The following is a 17,648-nucleotide window of genomic DNA, read 5'->3' as shown; positions in this document are numbered from 1 at the left end:
CCTCCAGATCCACCACGAGAGGCTGCCTCGTGCTGTGATGCTGAGTCAGCCAACAGATGTCACCTCTGGCAGGCGCCGGGTGTCACAGCCAGGCACGCCCCAGCACAGGGACAGTCCCGGACCATCAACAGGCAGCCCCAGCACATTCCCCCAGCTCAGAAGCCGGGGCAGAGTGTGCTCCTGGCCTAGTTCTCCCCTCTCTCAAAGACAAGTGACATGCACCAGCCTCTCCAGGCTGGGCACGTTGCCCACGTACGTCAGACCATCTGGCTAGTAAGGACAGGGCATTAAAACAAGGCTCCAGTCCCCTGCCTCACAGCAGGGCCAAGCAGCATCTAGACCATCCCTGAGAGATGTCTGTCCAACATCCACAACCTTCCTAAGCAATTTATTCCGGTGTTTAGCCACCCTGACAGGCAGGACGGTTTTCCTGATGTCCAACCTAACCCTCCCTGGCTGCAGTTTAAGCCCATTGCTTCTCACCTTGTCCTCAGAGGCCAAGGAGAGCAATTCTCCCTCCTCCTTGGAGCACCCTTTCAGATACTTGAAAACCGCGATCCTGTCCCCTCTCAGATTTCTCCTTTCCAAACTACACAAGCCCAATTCCTTCAGCCTTCCCTCAGAGCTCGTGTTTTCTAGACTTTCAGTCCTTTTTGTTGCTCTTCTCTGGACCTTCTCCAATTTCTCCACATCTTTCCTGAAACATATTGCCCAGAACCAGACACAATACTCCCAATGGGCCTAACCAGCGCAGAGCGGAGCGGAAGAATGACGTCTCGTGTCTTGCTCACAGCACTCCTGTTAATGCCGCCCAGAACCATGTTTGCCTTTTTTGCTCCAACATCACACTATTGGCTCATGTTTAACTTGTCCACTATGACCCCTAGATCCCTTTCTGCAGGACTCCTTCCTAGACAGTCGCTTCCCATTCTGTGCGTGTGAAATGGATTGTTCCTTCCTAAGTGGAGCACTTTGCATTTGTGAAGTACTTTGCATATTGAACTTCATCCTGTTTACCTCAGACCATTTCTCCAGTTTGTCCAGATCATTTTGAATTATGACCCTTTCCTCCAAAGCACTTGCAACCCCTCCCAGCTTGGGATCATCTGCAAATGTAATAAGCATGCTCTCTATGCCATCATCTAAATCATTGATGAAGAGATTGAACAGAACCTGTCCCTAAACAGACCCCTGCAGATCCCCACTTGTTCTGCCCTTCCAGCAGAATTGTGAACCATTAATAACGACTCTCTGAGAACGGTTATCCAGCCAGTTATGCACCCACCTTACATAGCCCCATCTAGGTGGCATTTCCCTAGTTTTTTGATAAGAAGGTCATGCGAGACCATATCAAATGCCTTACCAAAGTCTAGGTATACCACATCCACCGCTTCTCCCTTATCCTAGCAAAGAACGCTATCCTATTGGTCTGATGTGATTTGTTCTTTACAAATCCATGCTGGCTGTTCCCTATCACCTTCTTATCTTCCAGGTGTTTGCAGATGGATTCCTTAATTACTTGCTCCATTATCTTCTTCTTCGAGGAGTGTCCCTGTGAGTGCACCTCCTTAGGTGTTTGGGCGCTGCAGTGCGCCCGGCCGGAAGATTTCAATAGCAGTGCCAGTGGTAGGTAGTTTGCATATGTGCAGCACCCTCCACGTGCCAGGCAGCTAATGAGCATGCACGGCCTACGGTCCCTTCAGCTCCTCCGCGGCTGCCGGTGGCATCACTCGGAACCCGGACGGCTCCCTGCATGCAGCTCCTCAGCCCATAGAGTTTAGTCAGCTTCAGCCTTAAAATTGCCTTCCTTTCACTCAACAAACAAAATTCTTTTGCAATCAGCTGTGGAGCTGCAGCTAAGCGGAGGCTCCCTGCCTCCCGCTTTCCCCATGCGGGCTCACCCACACGGGCTCTCCCGTCCACGCTTAGTGATTTTATTTCATTCACTCTGTCTCAGGACACTTTTTTCCTTAGAAACCTCCTTGGAACCGCCCCCCTCAGAGCGGTCTGAGCTCAAGCGCCATCTATCTGCCGCTTGTCTATTCCGCTGAGCTCCGCTGCCTGGGGAGCTCCATGGCAGGATTCAGCGGCTCCTTGCAGAATCCCGACAGCCGGAGCACACAAAGCGAGAGCCAAGCCTGGAACCTGTCTCACTCTGACGACACGGAGACCCGCCCTGGACCCTGGACCCTGGTCCCCCACATCCGCCCTTCAGCCCCGCAGTGGCGATGACAGAGACGGCGGCTTCAGGTGCCTGACCTGCGAGCTCTGCAGCCTTTAAGCACATGCAGACACTCGCAGGGAATCCCCTCCCCCCAAGACAGGGCGATCCCACAAACCCAAGCCAGTTCCGTCCCCTGTGGGGGCTCCAGAAAACAGCTTGCCAGGGCTGCAATCACCCATTGCCCCCCAAGAGTCCCAGGACCTGGCTTCAATGCTGAAACAGGCACAAAAACTCAAGATAGCCATGGCGCCGCCTGTGCAGATCCCGTGCTCTGCTTTCCCAAAGCTTCACTCTCGACACTGTCGGCGTGCGCACCTTCTCCAGTACCCGGCAAGTCAAGAGGCTCACAGACACAGCACTGCCTGCTCCGTGCCTCAGACTTACCCTTGTGCATCTGCAGACCAGCTCAAAGTTACCTCGGTGCGCACAACTCCGCTTTTCGGTGCTGTCGCTCGACACTGTCGGCGTGCGCACCTTCTCCAGTACCCGGCAAGTCAAGAGGCTCACAGACACAGCACTGCCTGCTCCGTGCCTCAGACTTACCCTTGTGCATCTGCAGACCAGCTCAAAGTTACCTCGGTGCGCACAACTCCGCTTTTCGGTGCTGTCACTCGACACTGTCGGCGTGCGCACCTTCTCCAGTACCCGGCAAGTCAAGAGGCTCACAGACACAGTACTGCCTGCTCCGTGCCTCAGACTTACCCTTGTGCATCTGCAGAACAGCTCAAAGTTACCTCGGTGCGCACAACTCCGCTTTTCGGTGCTGTCGCTCGACACTGTCGGCGTGCGCACCTTCTCCAGTACCCGGCAAGTCAAGAGGCTCACAGACACAGTACTGCCTGCTCCGTGCCTCAGACTTACCCTTGTGCATCTGCAGACCAGCTCAAAGTTACCTCGGTGCGCACAACTCCGCTTTTCGGTGCTGTCGCTCGACACTGTCGGCGTGCGCACCTTCTCCAGTACCCGGCAAGTCAAGAGGCTCACAGACACAGTACTGCCTGCTCCGTGCCTCAGACTTACCCTTGTGCATCTGCAGAACAGCTCAAAGTTACCTCGGTGCGCACAACTCCGCTTTTCGGTGCCAGCCAGGTTCTCTCCAGCAGCTTCTGCACCTCCTGTATCTAGCGAGGAGGAAGCTGCCTCTCTCCCAAATGCGGTCTCACCCAGGCATGCCTCCATTAAGAGGAAGACACTTCAGCCACAACCCATGATACCTCATTGGCAGCCCACCCATTGGGTACCACCTGTGCCTGTGTCTTCCCCTTGACCCTACTGGGACCCCTGCACGTCTTCCGCATGGTTACCCTCTCCACCATCCGCCCCTCCATCAACAAAGATGACTAGTTAGCGACTCTCGACCTCCAGGACGCGTACTTCTACGTGTCTATCCACCCCGTGCACTGGTTTACACGGGTGGACACCACTTCTGTACATGGTACTCCTCTTCGGCCTCTCCACTGCACCGAGGGGATTCTCCAAGGTCCTGGCAGTAGTCGCAGCTCATCTGCACAGGCAGGGAGTGTCCATCTTCCCTTCACTGGACAACTGCCTTCTAAGGGCTGACTCCCTTCAAGACACAAAACTCAGTCAGTACCACCATGGACTCTTTCGATCCCTGGGCCTCCAGATAAACCTCTCAAAATGTCAACACCAGCCAACCCAGGTACTAGAGTTCGTAGGGGCCTGATTAGATTGCACCATGGCCCCTGCAGCTTTGCCCCATCACAGGTTCCTGGCCATACGGGAGCTCATCCAACTCCACTGCACAGCTCCCAGCTACCCGCCAGAGCATGTCTCCAGCTCTTAGACCACATGGCAGCAGCCACCACGGTCGTGCCTCATGCCAGACTACACAGCATTGGCTTGGCACAGTGAGACCAGGGAGACACGGCCTCCTCAAGCTGCTCTCGGTGCCACTCACCATCAGGAACTCGCTCCAACGGTGGCTAAATGCACAAAGCGTCCCCTTCCACACCCCAGCCCCCTCCACTACCATTACCACGGATGCGTCCTCACTAGGCTGGGGAGCTCCCCTCGGCCCCTCACCACACAAGCCCGATGGTCACCCGCAGAGTCCCCTCCAGCACCACGCGGTATTCTATGCCTGCCAGAACTTCTGAGGCCACATCTCCAACTCCACGGTGCAGATCTTTACCGACAGCCAACCTGCAATGTTCTACAGCAGGGAGGGGCCAGATCTTACCTCTCTGCAAGGAAGCAGTCCGCCTCTGGACTTGGTCCATTGCACACAACATAACCCTAGTTGCCCCACAACTCGCAGGCAAAGATAACATAACAGCGAACTCTCTCAGCAGGAACGTCTCCTCCAACCACGAGTGGGAAATGGAGCCCACCATCCTACACCAAATCTTCCAATGATGAGTGTTCCCCAGATAGACCTATTTGCAACCCATGCCAACAAAAAGTGCCCGCAGTACTGCTCACATGCGGGCATTGGCTCTTACTCCCTGGGAGGCACACTCACGATCCACTGGGGCGTAGCACTCCTCTGTGCTTTTCCACCGATAGCTCTTCTCCATCGAGTGGTCAACAAGATCCGAATGGACAGGGCCAACATTATCCTCAGAGCCCTGGACTGGCCGAGACAGACGTGGTACACTTACCAGCTCCAAATGTCATCCAAGCGGCCATGGCATCTCCCACATCTCCTCACCCAGCACTGCAGTCGCCTTCCTCAGCCATACATCCGCACTCTCCAGCTCCAGGCGTGGTCTCTCAGTGGCTCACTCCGCTGGAATCCCAATGCACAAATCAAGTCCAAGAAATTCTCCTCAACAGCCACAGAACATCCAGTCGGAAATCTTACCTGTACAAATGGTGACGCTTCTCTGCTTGGTCCCAAAGAAGAAACCTCAACGTGGCCTCAGCTCCACTACCTGCGGTCCTGCAATACATCTCGGAGCTTAATAACTTGGGCCTTTCCCTCAGCTCCCTCAAAGTCCATCTCTCCGCCATCACAGTAGACAATGCATCGGTGTTCACACACCCCATAACTGAAAGGTTCCTTAAAGAGCTGCAAAACACCTACCCACCCATCGAACCACCAGTCCCCAGCTGGGACCTCACTCTCATTCTTAGGGTCCTAACACAAAAGCCCTTCAAGCCGATGGCAACATACTCGTTGCTCCACCTCTCCATGAAGGTAGCCTTCCTTGTGGTTATAACATCCACCAGAAGGGTTGGAGAAATCGGGGCCCTCATGACAGACCCATCATTCACAGTCTTCCATAAAGACAAGGTGGTACTTCATCCTCACTCCAAGTTCATGCCGAAGGTCCCCTCTGTGTTCCATTGCAATGAACCCATCAACTTACCTGTCTTCTTTCCTGAGCCTCACACATGACGATGAGTCACAGGCAATGCTCCATACCCTCGACCTCTGCAGGGCCATCGTGTTCTGCATAGATAGAACCACCCATAACCGCAGAACCAACAGATTGTTCATTTCAACTGCTGAACCATCTCTGGGACTCCCCATTTCCTCTGAGACTCTCCAAATGGATAATGGAGTGCATAAGAGTGGCATACACAGCCTTTGGCAAAGAACTTCCTGCATGCTCAACCAGAGCCATGGCTGCATCAACTGCATATATCCAGGGCATTCCCCTCTCAGACATCTGTGAATCAGCTACCTGCCTGTGGGGGAGGGTGGACTGTCCATCTCTGGAGATATTTAAGAGCAGGTTGGAGCTGGTCTAGCTAGATGGTGCTTGGCTCTGCCATGTGAGCAGAGGACTGAACTTGATGGCCTCTCGAGTCCCTTCCAGTTCTAGTGATCTATGATTCTGTCTGTCCTTCAGGGAAAAAATGACCTATAGTTCATAGCTGGAGTTAGAAGCTGTTAAGCAGCTTTCACTTCAGTAGGGGCTCATTAGTTCTTATCTTGCCCATGAATTCTGAGCTAGCTGGGAAGCTAAAGGTGACTTTTCTTATGCAAGTATCGGAAGGGTAGCCGTGTGAATCTGAAGCCATGGGCGGCAGGTTTGTATAATTTTTGGTAGTGCCCTATTAGCCACACCCCCTTCCCCTCCCATTAGCCACGCCTCTGGAGGTAACATGCTTGGGGCAAGATGGACACATGATCAGAAGTAAAAGGTGTCATGTCACCCCTCTCGAAGGGCTTTTCCCAACATCCTCCTATTATCAACAAGGATTAGTTTGGCCCCCACCAAACCCCCCGCATGCAACTATCCTGCAGTTGCATTGACCCAATGTGTGTGACATTAGTTCTTGCGGCTTCTTGTACAAGAACCCACAGGGCAGCCACACTGCCTGCCTGCTCTTGCACAAGGAATTTACAGTCCGGCATGGTAAGCGAGGGCGTCTTGCACAAGAGCTTCGCTCTTTTCTAACAGGTGTAAGCTCTCTTGCACAAGAGGGCAGTGTGGATGCTTGGCAGGGATTTCTTGCGCAAGAAACCCCTCTGGCTAAAATGGACATTGGAGCTTTCTTGGGCAAGAGAGTGTCCACACTGCCATGGATGCGCTTGTGCAAAAGCACAGCTCGCACATGGCAGCGGGGACATGTTCTTGCACAAGACACAGCCGGTGGAGACATAGCCCAAGAGTTTCCTCCCGTGAGCAGAATGAATTTTGTGTTGTGCACCAGCACTGAGTTCATGTGGCTTGTTTGGATGTGCCACTGCGGCACCCAAGTTATTAATAAATATCTCCTAAACCTCTACCTTTTCCTCCTCCCCTTGCTCCATCATAGACTCATAGACTTTAAGGTCAGAAGGGACCATTATGATCATCTAGTCTGACCCCCTGCACAGTGCAGGCCACAGAATCTCACCTAGAATAATCCTCTCACCTATGTCTCAGATACTGAAGCCTTCGAATACTTTGAAGGCCCCAAGATGCAGAGAATCCTCCAGCTGTGATCTGTGCCCCATGCTACAGAGGAAGGCGAAAAACCTCCAGGGCCTCTGCCAATCTACCCTGGAGGAAAATTCCTTCCCGACCCCAAATATGGCGATCAGCTAAACCCTGAGCGTGTGGGCAAGACTCACCAGCCAGACTCCCAGAAAGTTCTCTATAGTAACTCCTATCATCCCTCCATTGACCTATTTCCCACCAATAATGAATGGTAAAGTAGTTACCAAGATCCTGTTATCTCATCAAACCATCCCCTTCAGAAACCCATCGGCTGTGTCTACACTGGCATGAATTTCCGGAACTGCTTAAAACAGAATACTATTCTGTTTTCAGTTTTTCCGGAAAAGGAGTGTCTACATTGGCAGGCTGCTTTTCCGGAAAAGCCCTTTTTCCGGAAAAGCGTCTGTGGCCAATGTAGACACGCTTTTCTGGAAAAGAGCCCCGATCGCCATTTTCGCGATCGGGGCTTTTTTCCGGAAAAGTCTACTGGGCTGTCTACACTGGCCCTTTTCCGGAACAGTGTTCTGGAATAAGGACTTATGCCCGAGCGGGAGCAGAATAGTTTTTCCAGAATAGCGGCTGATTTTGTACAGTAGAGCATCGTTGCTTTTCCGGAAATTCAAGGGCCAGTGTAGACAGCTCGCAGCTTATTCCGGAAAAGCGGCTGATTTAATCTTGAAACCAGCTAGATCTTTTGCCCCCACTACTTCCCTTGGAAGGCCGTTCCAGAACCTCACTCCTCTAATGGTTAGAAACCTTCGTCTAATCTCAAGTCTAAACTTCCTACTAGCCAGCTTATATCCATTTGTTCTTGTGTCCACATTGGTATTAAGCTTAAATAATTCCTCTCCCTCCCTGGTATTTATCCCTCTAATATATTTAAAGAGTGCAATCATGTCCCCCCTCAGCCTTCTTTTGGTTAAGGTAAACAAGCCAAGCTCCTTGAGTCTCCTTTCATAAGACAGGTTTTCCATTCCTCGGATCATCCTAGTGGCCCTTCTTTGTACCTGTTCCAGTTTGAATTCATCCTTCTTAAACATGGGAGACCAGAACTGCACACAGTATTCCAAATGGGGTCTCACCAATGCCTTGTTTAATGCCACTACCACCTCCTTATCCCTTCTGGAAATACCTCGCCTAATACATCCCAAGACCGTATTAGCCTTTTTCACGGCCATGTCACAATGGCGTCTCATAGTCATCCTATAATCAACCAGGACTCCAAGGTCCTTCTCCTCCTCCGTTACTTCCAACTGATGTGTCCCCAGCTTATAACTAAAATTCTTGTTTTTAATCCCTAAATGCATAACCTTACACTTCTCACTATTCAATTTCATCCTATTGCTATCACTCCAATTTACAAGATCATCAGCTCCCCTGGTGCCTGCTGCTCCCCCCCCCCCCGCAACTCCTCACCCTCCTCTGCTGTCCTGACCTTCCCTTCTCACTGCCCTCAGCCCTCCTGCGACCTGCCCCCCTCCATCAGCCCTTCTCTGCCCCCTGTGCCCACTCCTCCAGTAGCCCCACTCTGATCATGTGAGCTACCACTCTTCATCCCCTCCCCAACACCTCCCTCTGCACACCTGCCCTGCCTCTCTCCTCTGGTGCTGGTCCCTCCCCTGCAGGTGTCTGCCCTTCTGCTTCTCCCCCGGAATCCCCTGGTACCTGCACCCTCCTGGTGCCTCCCCCTTCCCTCACTGCCCTTGTCCCCTTTGTCCTATTTTTCCCTGATGCCCACCCCCTCACCACCCTCTGCCCCCATTCCCCTCATGCCCCTATGCCCTCACACATGACTTGCTCCATACCCGCCTTCCTCATGCCCACTCCCTCTTTCAAACGTTCTCCCAGCACCCCCCTCTAGCCCCTAATGCCTTTACCCTCTCCTCTCCCAGCATCACCCTGCCCCCCTCCCACTGACACCTCCCCTCCTGCCCTTTTCCTCATTGTCTGCACTTGGCGCCCCGGCATTTGTCTCTTCTTCATGCTGTCTCTTGGTGCCTTCCTCTTTCTTCTCCTGACTTGTCCCCCTCCCCTCAGCACAAGCCCCTTCCTCTCCCGCCTCTTCCCCCTATTTTTCCCCCTCCCCTACCTTCCACCTTCCAGTTTGCAGGGCAGCGGGGCTGGAGTCTGCGATCAGACCCTGCTGTCCGTTGAGGGGGTATAGGCCGCTCTGGCGCCCGCTGCCCGTTCCTTCTGGGGCCGCGGAGTCTGGGCGTCTGCCCCACGGGGTTGCCTGCCGGGTCCTGGCTGCCGCAGGAGGGTGGGCACCTCCCTGAGCTCACCCCACGGGCCGGGTGGACCCTCCCCCTTGCCTGCCATGCCACCAGCACATGGTGTGAGCATGCGCCACAGAGTGTGGGGGCGGGGCTGGCCTGCCGCGCCCGCTCGCTGCAGTGGCAGACAAGGGGGAGGCTCCCATGGCATCGTGGGGGGGACAGCAGGACCCCAGGTGGGGGGGCCCGAGAGGGGGGCTCACCTTCCGATGGCACTTGGCTGGTGCATCATGTGGAGTGGGGGCAGGGCAACAGCTGCTTTGATTCCCATCACCTCCCCCCAATTGCGTGGGCTGGACTCCCGGCTTCTCCGCAGAGCTGGGGCACCAGGTCTGGGTCCGGGTGGACTCCCCCCCCTTGTCTGCCACGCGTGGTGTGCGCATGCGCCGCAAGGGCACGGGGGCGGGGCCAGCTTGCCATGGCGCGAGTCCAGTGGCAGAGCCCCCCCGGCACATCGGGGCTGCGGGCGCCCCCTTACAAGTCCTCTTCTCCTCCGGGGACGCTCTGGGGCCGGGGAGAGACCCAGCTCCAAACACTGGTGGAGCAGGGCCTGGCTCTGGATATTGCTGGAGCCTGGGCACCGCGAGAACTCGCCGCCCATGTCTGAATCTGCATAAACGAGGAGTCCTGTGGCACCTTTAGACTAACCGATGTATCGGGGCATCCGCTTTCGTGGGCACATGGTGCTCCAATAACCCTGCTAGTCTGTAAGGGTTTGTCTACACTAGCCCCAGTTCGAACTCCGTTAAACCTCCTTGCAGGGGAATAACAGGTAGTTGGAATTAGGCTTTAATTCGAGCCACCGGCTCCCTGCCGTGTGCAGCCGCAGGCACTGAGTCCGGACCAGCGGCATTTCAAAATGGCGGCCGGCCGGGAACATGCAAGTGAAGCCTGGGATATTTAAATCCTTTGCAAGTTCGAATGCCTCCATTAGCCTCCCTAGTTCGAAGGAGGGGCTAGTGTAGACACACCCCAAGGCGCCACAGGACTTGTTGTTTTCTCATGCAGCGATTCCAGGCCGGGATGGGGGTTCCCGCTGCCTGCTCTGTGGGGGAGACTAGTATCCCCGCTCCCCCAGGCTACATCCCCGTCCCCTTAGTGGGTTCTGAAGCGCACTTGCAAATATTGTCAAATATTGTCCAACTGGCCAAGCTGTCAAAAGCGGCTGGTGGAGTACTGGGGTAATGGGGCTGGGCCGGGGGGTTGCGGGCTGGGCTGGGCTGGGTAGGGGGCCGGGGGCCGGCAGGAGGCCGGGGGGATGTGGCCAGGGGCCGGGCCAGGGCTGGCAGGGACCAGAGGGCTGGAGGCCAGCAGGGTGCCAGGGGGATACGGGCCGGGGGCCGGCAGGGAGCCGGGGGGGCATGGGCTAGGGTTCAGGCCTGGGAACCCCAGCAAGCTATGACTCAGTTCACTGCACCCAGAGGCCTTTGTCACTGAGCATCTGGCCTGTCGCTCCCCGGGGCCGTCTCTCCTCAGAGTCATTATGTGGCCTGCATGGCGGCCATCCTGGACCAGATGGATGAAGCCCATTACAGCTCCTACATCCAGGCCTTCCCATCCCGGCCAGACCTGCTGGTGAGTCGTCCCGTCGGCCTGCGCTCACCATGGCACCCCACCGCCAGTCCCCCTCCCCCTCCCCCCACCCCCAGTCCCCCTCCCCTCACAGCCAGTCCCTCTCCCCATCCCACCGCCAGTCCCCCTCCCCCTCCCCCCACCGCCAGTCCCCCCCCCTCCCCCCACAGCCAGTCCCTCTCCCCATCCCACCACCAGTCCCCCTCCCCCTCCCCCCACCGCCAGTCCCCCTCCCCCCACAGCCAGTCCCTCTCCCCATCCCACCACTAGTCCCCCTCCCCCTCCCTCCACCGCCAGTCCCCCTCCCCCTCCCCATCCCACCGCCAGTCCCCCTCCCCCCCAGAGCTAGTCCCTCTCCCCCTCCCCCCACAGCCAGTCCCTCTCCCTCTCCCCATCCCACCGCCAGTCCCCCTCCCCCCCCAGAGCTAGTCCCTCTCCCCCTCCCCCCACAGCCAGTCCCTCTCCCTCTCCCCATCCCACCGCCAGTCCCCCTCCCCCCCAGAGCTAGTCCCTCTCCCCCTCCCCCACAGCCAATCCCCCTCCCCCCACAGCCAGTCCCTCTCCCTCTCCCCCTCCCACCGCCAGTCCCCCTTCACCCCCAGAGTTAGTGCATCTCCCCCTCCCCCCCACAGCCAGTCCCCCCCAGAGCTAGTCCCTCTCCCCCTCTCCCCACAGCCAGTCCCCCTCCCCCCCAGAGCTAGTCCCCCTCCCACTCCCCCCACAGCCAGTCCCCCTCCCCCCAGAGCTAGTCCATCTCCCCCTCCCCCCACAGCCAGTCCCCCTCCCCCCCAGAGCTAGTCCCTCTCCCCCTCCCCCCACTGCCAGTCCCCCTCCCACCAGAGCTAGTCCATCTCCCCCTCCCCCCCGCAGCCAGTCCCCCTCCCCCCCAGAGCTAGTCCCCCTCCCCCTCCCCCCCACAGCCAGTCCCCCTCCCCCCAGAGCTAGTCCATCCCCTCCTCCCCCACAGCCAGTCCCCCTCCCCCCCAGAGCTAGTCCCTCTCCCCCTGCCCCCCACAGCCAGTCCCCCTCCCCCCCAGAGCTAGTCCCTCTCCCCTCCCCCCACAGCCAATCCCCCCGCAGAGCTGGTCCATCTCTCCCTCCCCCCCACAGCCAGTCCCCCTCCCCTCCCAGAGCTAGTCCCTCTCCCCCTGCCCCCCACAGCCAGTCCCCCTCCCCCCCAGAGCTAGTCCATCTCCCCATCCCACCACCAGTCCCCCTCCCCCCCAGAGCTAGTCCCTCTCCCCCACAGCCTGTCCCCCTCCCCCCCAGAGCTAGTCCCCCTCCCCCCCACAGTCTGTCCCCCTCCCCCCCAGAGCTAGTCCATCTCCCCCCCACAGCCAGTTCCCCTCCCCCCCAGAACTAGTCCCTCTCCCCCTCCCCCCCACAGCCAGTCCCCCTACCCCCAGAGCTAGTCCCTCTCCCCCCACAGCCAGTCACTCTCCCCCCCAGAGCTAGTTTGTCTCCCCCTCCCCCCCACAGCCAGTCCCCCTCCCCCCAGAGCTAGTTCCTCTCACCCTGCCCCCACAGCCAGTCCCCCTCCAGAGCTAGTCTCCCTCCCTCTCCCCATCCCACCACCAGTCCCCCTCCCCCCCAGAGCTAGTCCATCTCCCCCTCCCCCCACAGCCAGTCCCTCTCCCCCTGCCGCAGGACCCCCGCCACCAATGCCTTGGTACCCTCTCCCCATGGCACCCCAAAGCCAGCACCTTGGCCCCCCTCCGGCCAAGCCCACTGCAGCCCCCGCCCCCTCCCACTACCATGGCCTCAGCCCTCAGGAGATCACTGAGTCCAGGCAGGGCCAACCCCAGTGACTTCGCCCAGGCAGACTTCGTCGGGCCTCCCCTCAGCCCCTCCTGCCCTGGGGGCTGGCCCCCCCCGCCGGTGGCTGCGAGGGTGAGCTGGGCTCTCCACCGGGAGCCCTGATGCCGGGGGCAGGTCTGCGTCCCAGCCGCTGGCCAGTGTCCAGTGGGCGCAGGGGGACGAGCTGGTGCAGCCTTGTCCTAGGCCCTGCAGAGACGGACGGCCCGTCCCCTCCAGCCTGGCGCTCCGCTGCCCCAGCCCTGCCTCCCCCGCCCGGAGCGCCTGGCAGGGCTGCCAGAGCCCCGGTTCCTAGCAGGGCTCCTTGCTTGGCAGGACTTCCTCATGGAGACCTTCATCCTCTTCAAGGACCTGATCGGCAAGACGGTGCACCCCTCCGACTGGCTGGTGATGAACATGGTGCAGAACCGGTGAGCGGAGCCAGGGCTGGCGGGAAGGGGCGAGGGGCTCCCAGACCTGCCTGGCCGGGGTCTCGTCCCACAAGCGCTCACAGCCGGGGGAGAGCGAGCGTGCAGCGGGGGGGGGCAGGAGCTCCAGCTCGGCAGGGCGGGGGGCCGGGGGAGAGCGAGTGTGCGGCGGGGGGGGCAGGAGCTCCAGCTTGGCAGGGAGGGGGGCCGGGGAGGGGGGCGGGGGGGGGCGAGTGTGCAGCGGGGGGGGGGGCAGGAGCTCCAGCTTGGCAGGGAGGGGGGCCGGGGGAGAGCGAGTGTGCAGCGGGGGGGGGGGGGGGCAGGAGCTCCAGCTTGGCAGGGAGGGGGGCCGGGGGAGAGCGAGTGTGCAGCGGGGGGGGGCAGGAGCTCCAGCTCGGCAGGGAGGGGGGCCGGGGGAGAGCGAGTGTGCAGCGGGGGGGGCAGGAGCTCCAGCTCGGCAGGGCGGGGGGCCGGGGGAGAGCGAGTGTGCGGCGGGGGGGGGGCAGGAGCTCCAGCTCGGCAGGGCGGGGGGCCGGGGGAGAGCGAGTGTGCAGCGGGGGGGGCAGGAGCTCCAGCTCGGCAGGGAGGGGGGCCGGGGGAGAGCAGGGGGGGCAGTGCTGCAGTGTGCAGGGGGGGGCAGGAGCTCCAGCTCGGCAGGGCGGGGGGCCGGGGGAGAGCGAGTGTGCAGCGGGGGGGGCAGAGCGCCCAGCTTGGCAGGGAGGGGGGCCGGGGGAGAGCGAGTGTGCAGCGGGGGGGGCAGGAGCTCCAGCTCGGCAGGGAGGGGGGCCGGGGGAGAGCGAGTGTGCAGCGGGGGGGGCAGGAGCTCCAGCTCGGCAGGGCGGGGGGCCGGGGGAGAGCGAGTGTGCGGGGGAGAGCGGGGGGGGGCAGGAGCTCCAGCTCGGCAGGGAGGGGGGCCGGGGGAGAGCGAGTGTGCGGGGGGCAGGGGGGGGGGGGGGGCGGGGGAGAGGAGAGCGGGGGGGCAGGAGCTCCAGCTCGGCAGGGCGGGGGGCCGGGGGAGAGCGAGTGTGCAGCGGGGGGGGGGCAGGAGCTCCAGCTCGGCAGGGTTGGGGGACGGGGGGGGGTTGGGGAGAGCGAGCGTGCAGCGGGGGGGGCAGGAGCTCCAGCTCGGCAGGGTTGGGGGACGGGGGGGGGGGTTGGGGAGAGCGAGCGTGCAGCGGGGGGGGGGACACAGGAGCTCCAGCTCGGCAGGGTTGGGGGACGGGGGGGGTCGGGGAGAGCGAGCGTGCAGCGGGGGGGGGGGGACACAGGAGCTCCAGCTCGGCAGGGTTGGGGGACGGGGGGGGTCGGGGAGAGCGAGCGTGCAGCGGGGGGGGGACACAGGAGCTCCAGCTCGGCAGGGTTGGGGGACGGGGGGGGGGTCGGGGAGAGCGAGTGTGCAGCGGGGGGGGGGACACAGGAGCTCCAGCTCGGCAGGGTTGGGGGACGGGGGGGGGGGTCGGGGAGAGCGAGCGTGCAGCGGGGGGGGGACACAGGAGCTCCAGCTCGGCAGGGTTGGGGGACGGGGGGGGTCGGGGAGAGCGAGCGTGCAGCGGGGGGGGGGACACAGGAGCTCCAGCTCGGCAGGGTTGGGGGACGGGGGGGGGTTGGGGAGAGCGAGCGTGCAGCGGGGGGGGGGGACACAGGAGCTCCAGCTCGGCAGGGTTGGGGGACGGGGGGTCGGGGAGAGCGAGCGTGCAGCGGGGGGGGGGACACAGGAGCTCCAGCTCGGCAGGGTTGGGGGACGGGGGGGGTCGGGGAGAGCGAGCATGCAGCGGGGGGGGGGACACAGGAGCTCCAGCTCGGCAGTGGGGAGGCAGCAGGAGCGAGCTGGGACAGGGAGGCAGTGATGGGGGGGGGCGCCGGGACGTTTAGCCAGGGTCAGGGATGGGGGGTCGTGGCACGTTAACGGTGTTGCCACTAGGCGGTGCCACGTGCCGGGTGTGGCTGGGCCGAGCTCTGTGCCCTGTGGCCATGGCCAGGGAGCGTCTAACGGGCAGATTGGGGGGCTGTGAGCACAGGGGCGTTTAAAGGGGGCGAGTTAGAGGGGCAGGGCATGGGGGCATTTACGGCGGGCACCACGCCATGGTGACATTTAACAAGGGCGCGGGCTGGGGGCCACGTCTGCGGGGACATTTAACCGGAGGTGCGGGGGGGCCTGGAGCATGTTGTGGGAGTCGACTGAAGACGGATCATTTCATTTCCTCCTTCCCTGTTTGCCGGGGTGGGAATCGCGGGGCGGGGCGCTGCTGGAGTCAGGCGAGAGCTGGGCTTGGGGTGGGATCCGGAGCTGCTGGGAGCCAGGGGAGGTTTCCGGCTCTGGCCCCAGGCACATTTAAACCCTTCTGCCCCGGAGGAGGGGCTGGGCAGGGGGTGAGGTTCTCGTGTGGGTTCTGTGCAGAGTCGCTGCGCACGCCCACACACAGCTGCTGCCCAGTGTGCCTGCGGGTTGGCTCCAGCGCCCCGGTGCCGCTGTGATGGCGCATCGGGGGGTCCCCGCCCTGCCCCCCCATCCGCAGCCAGAGGGGACTCTCAGGCGGCAGGTAGAAGAGAAGGTATATTGGGTCCCAGGGACCCAGCGCAGCCCAGATGGATGTGAGGGCAGGAGCCGGGCCAGGCAGCCTCATCCCTCCCGGGGGAAGGGCTCTTTCCTGCCCTCAGCCTCCTCTCTCCTCCTAGCCCTGAGGAGACTGATCTTCCCCCACACCCTACCCCCCAGCCTGGGGCAGCCCTGCCTGCCCTCTGTCCCTTCCTGGGCAGGAGTGGTCTCCTGTGTCTGGCGCTCAGTGCACGTCTGGGGTGAGTCACGCCCAGCTTTCCCCTGTCCCGCGGAGAGTGCTGAGGAGGGGCGGGGGCCTGAGGTACACGCCCCCCCCACAGCACAACACAGCAAAGACTGACTGTAACAACACCCCCGCGATGTCACTCCAACACAGCAAAGACTGACTGTAACAACACCCCCACTGTGTTACACCAATACATCAGCACCTGACTGTAACAACACCCCCACTGTGTTACACCAATACATCAGCGCCTGACTGTAACAACACCCCCGCAATGTCACTCCAACACAACAAAGACTGACTGTAACAACACCCCCACTGTGTTACACCAATACATCAGCACCTGACTGTAACAACACCCCCGCAATGTCACTCCAACACAGCAAAGACTGACTGTAACAACACCCCCACTGTGTTACACCAATACATCAGCACCTGACTGTAACAACACCCCCGCAATGTCACTCCAACACAGCAAAGACTGACTGTAACAACACCCCCACTGTGTTACACCAATACATCAGCACCTGACTGTAACAACACCCCCGCAATGTCACTCCAACACAGCAAAGACTGACTGTAACAACACCCCCACTGTGTTACACCAATACATCAGCACCTGACTGTAACAACACCCCCGCAATGTCACTCCAACACAGCAAAGACTGACTGTAACAACACCTTCACGATGTCACTCCAACACAGCAAAAACTGACTGTAACAACACCCTCACTGTGTTACACCAATACATCAACGCCTGACTGTAACAACACCCCCGCGATGTCACTCCAACACAGCAAAGAGTGACTGTAACAACACCCCCACTGTGTTACACCAATACATCAGCGCCTGACTGTAACACCCCCACTGTGTTACACCAATACATCAGCTCCTGACTGTAACAACACCCCCACGATGTCACTCCAACACAGCAAAGACTCACTGTAACAACACCCCTACGGCGTCACACCTGAGTGGGCTGCTTAGAGCAGGGGTCACAGAGGGACCAGGGCAGACAGGGCTTTGAACTCACCTCTTCCTGGGGGCTCGCCTGGTGCCCAGGGAGGCTTTGCAGCTCCTCCCGGCCTCTGCCAGGCAGGCTTAGGTCTGCCGCTGGGGGTGGGGCAAAGGGGCCCCTGCAGTCAGCCACCAGGACCCTGGGGAAGCTCCGCGTCCCTGCAAGCGGGGGGCAGGGCGGAAGGGACAACTGAGCGCAGTCAGCCCTTAGTGCTGCCGGACCCCCAGTCCCCACTCAGCCTTGATTCAAAGGGGCCTGGGTGTGACGGCGCGTTGGGGGTTCCCCGTCTCCTGCACCCCGAAATGGCACAAACAGACTGCACCAGCCGGTGGAATTGAGGGTGGTTTATTGCTCCTCCAGCACAGCGCAGCACAGATGTAATCTGGTTACAGGAACTGGGGCTAAGAGGCCTCAGTGCCCCCTTGAGATAGGGGAGTCCCAGCCCCCTCCCCAGCTCCTTATTCCCTGCCTTCCAGATAGGAACTAACTAACCCTCCACCAGCCCTGCCCCCCAGCCAGGGCAGCATCCACCTTCCTTTGTTCCTCTCCATGGGGGGTGTCTGGCCACTGGTTCAACAAGTTTGGCATTACCTTGGCCTAGTGAGGCTTTCCCTGCTGGGTCTTGCTCCAGACAGCAGGGGTCACCACAGCCCAGCAAGTA

At 60.1% G+C, this 17,648-nt stretch overlaps 1 protein-coding gene across 6 annotated transcripts in view; it reads left to right on the top strand.

Annotated features, from left to right (window-relative positions):
• Positions 1-17,648, top strand: part of LOC102455798 (dedicator of cytokinesis protein 2-like) — a 427,487-nt gene that overhangs the window by 298,186 nt on the left and 111,653 nt on the right. For all 6 annotated transcript variants that reach the window (XM_089777669.1, XM_089777670.1, XM_089777667.1 and 3 more), the window contains 2 exons: positions 10,872-10,970; positions 13,098-13,192. In XM_089777669.1, coding sequence (XP_089633795.1) covers positions 10,872-10,970; positions 13,098-13,192 — 194 coding nt within the window. The remainder of the gene's footprint in view (positions 1-10,871; positions 10,971-13,097; positions 13,193-17,648) is intronic.

This window comes from Pelodiscus sinensis, chromosome 4 (genome assembly GCF_052426305.1).
Source record: "Pelodiscus sinensis isolate ZL-2025 chromosome 4, ASM5242630v1, whole genome shotgun sequence".
Taxonomy (NCBI): domain Eukaryota; kingdom Metazoa; phylum Chordata; order Testudines; family Trionychidae; genus Pelodiscus; species Pelodiscus sinensis.
The sequence above is the reverse complement of the archived record's forward strand: the minus strand, read 5'-3'. Positions and strand labels throughout refer to the sequence as shown.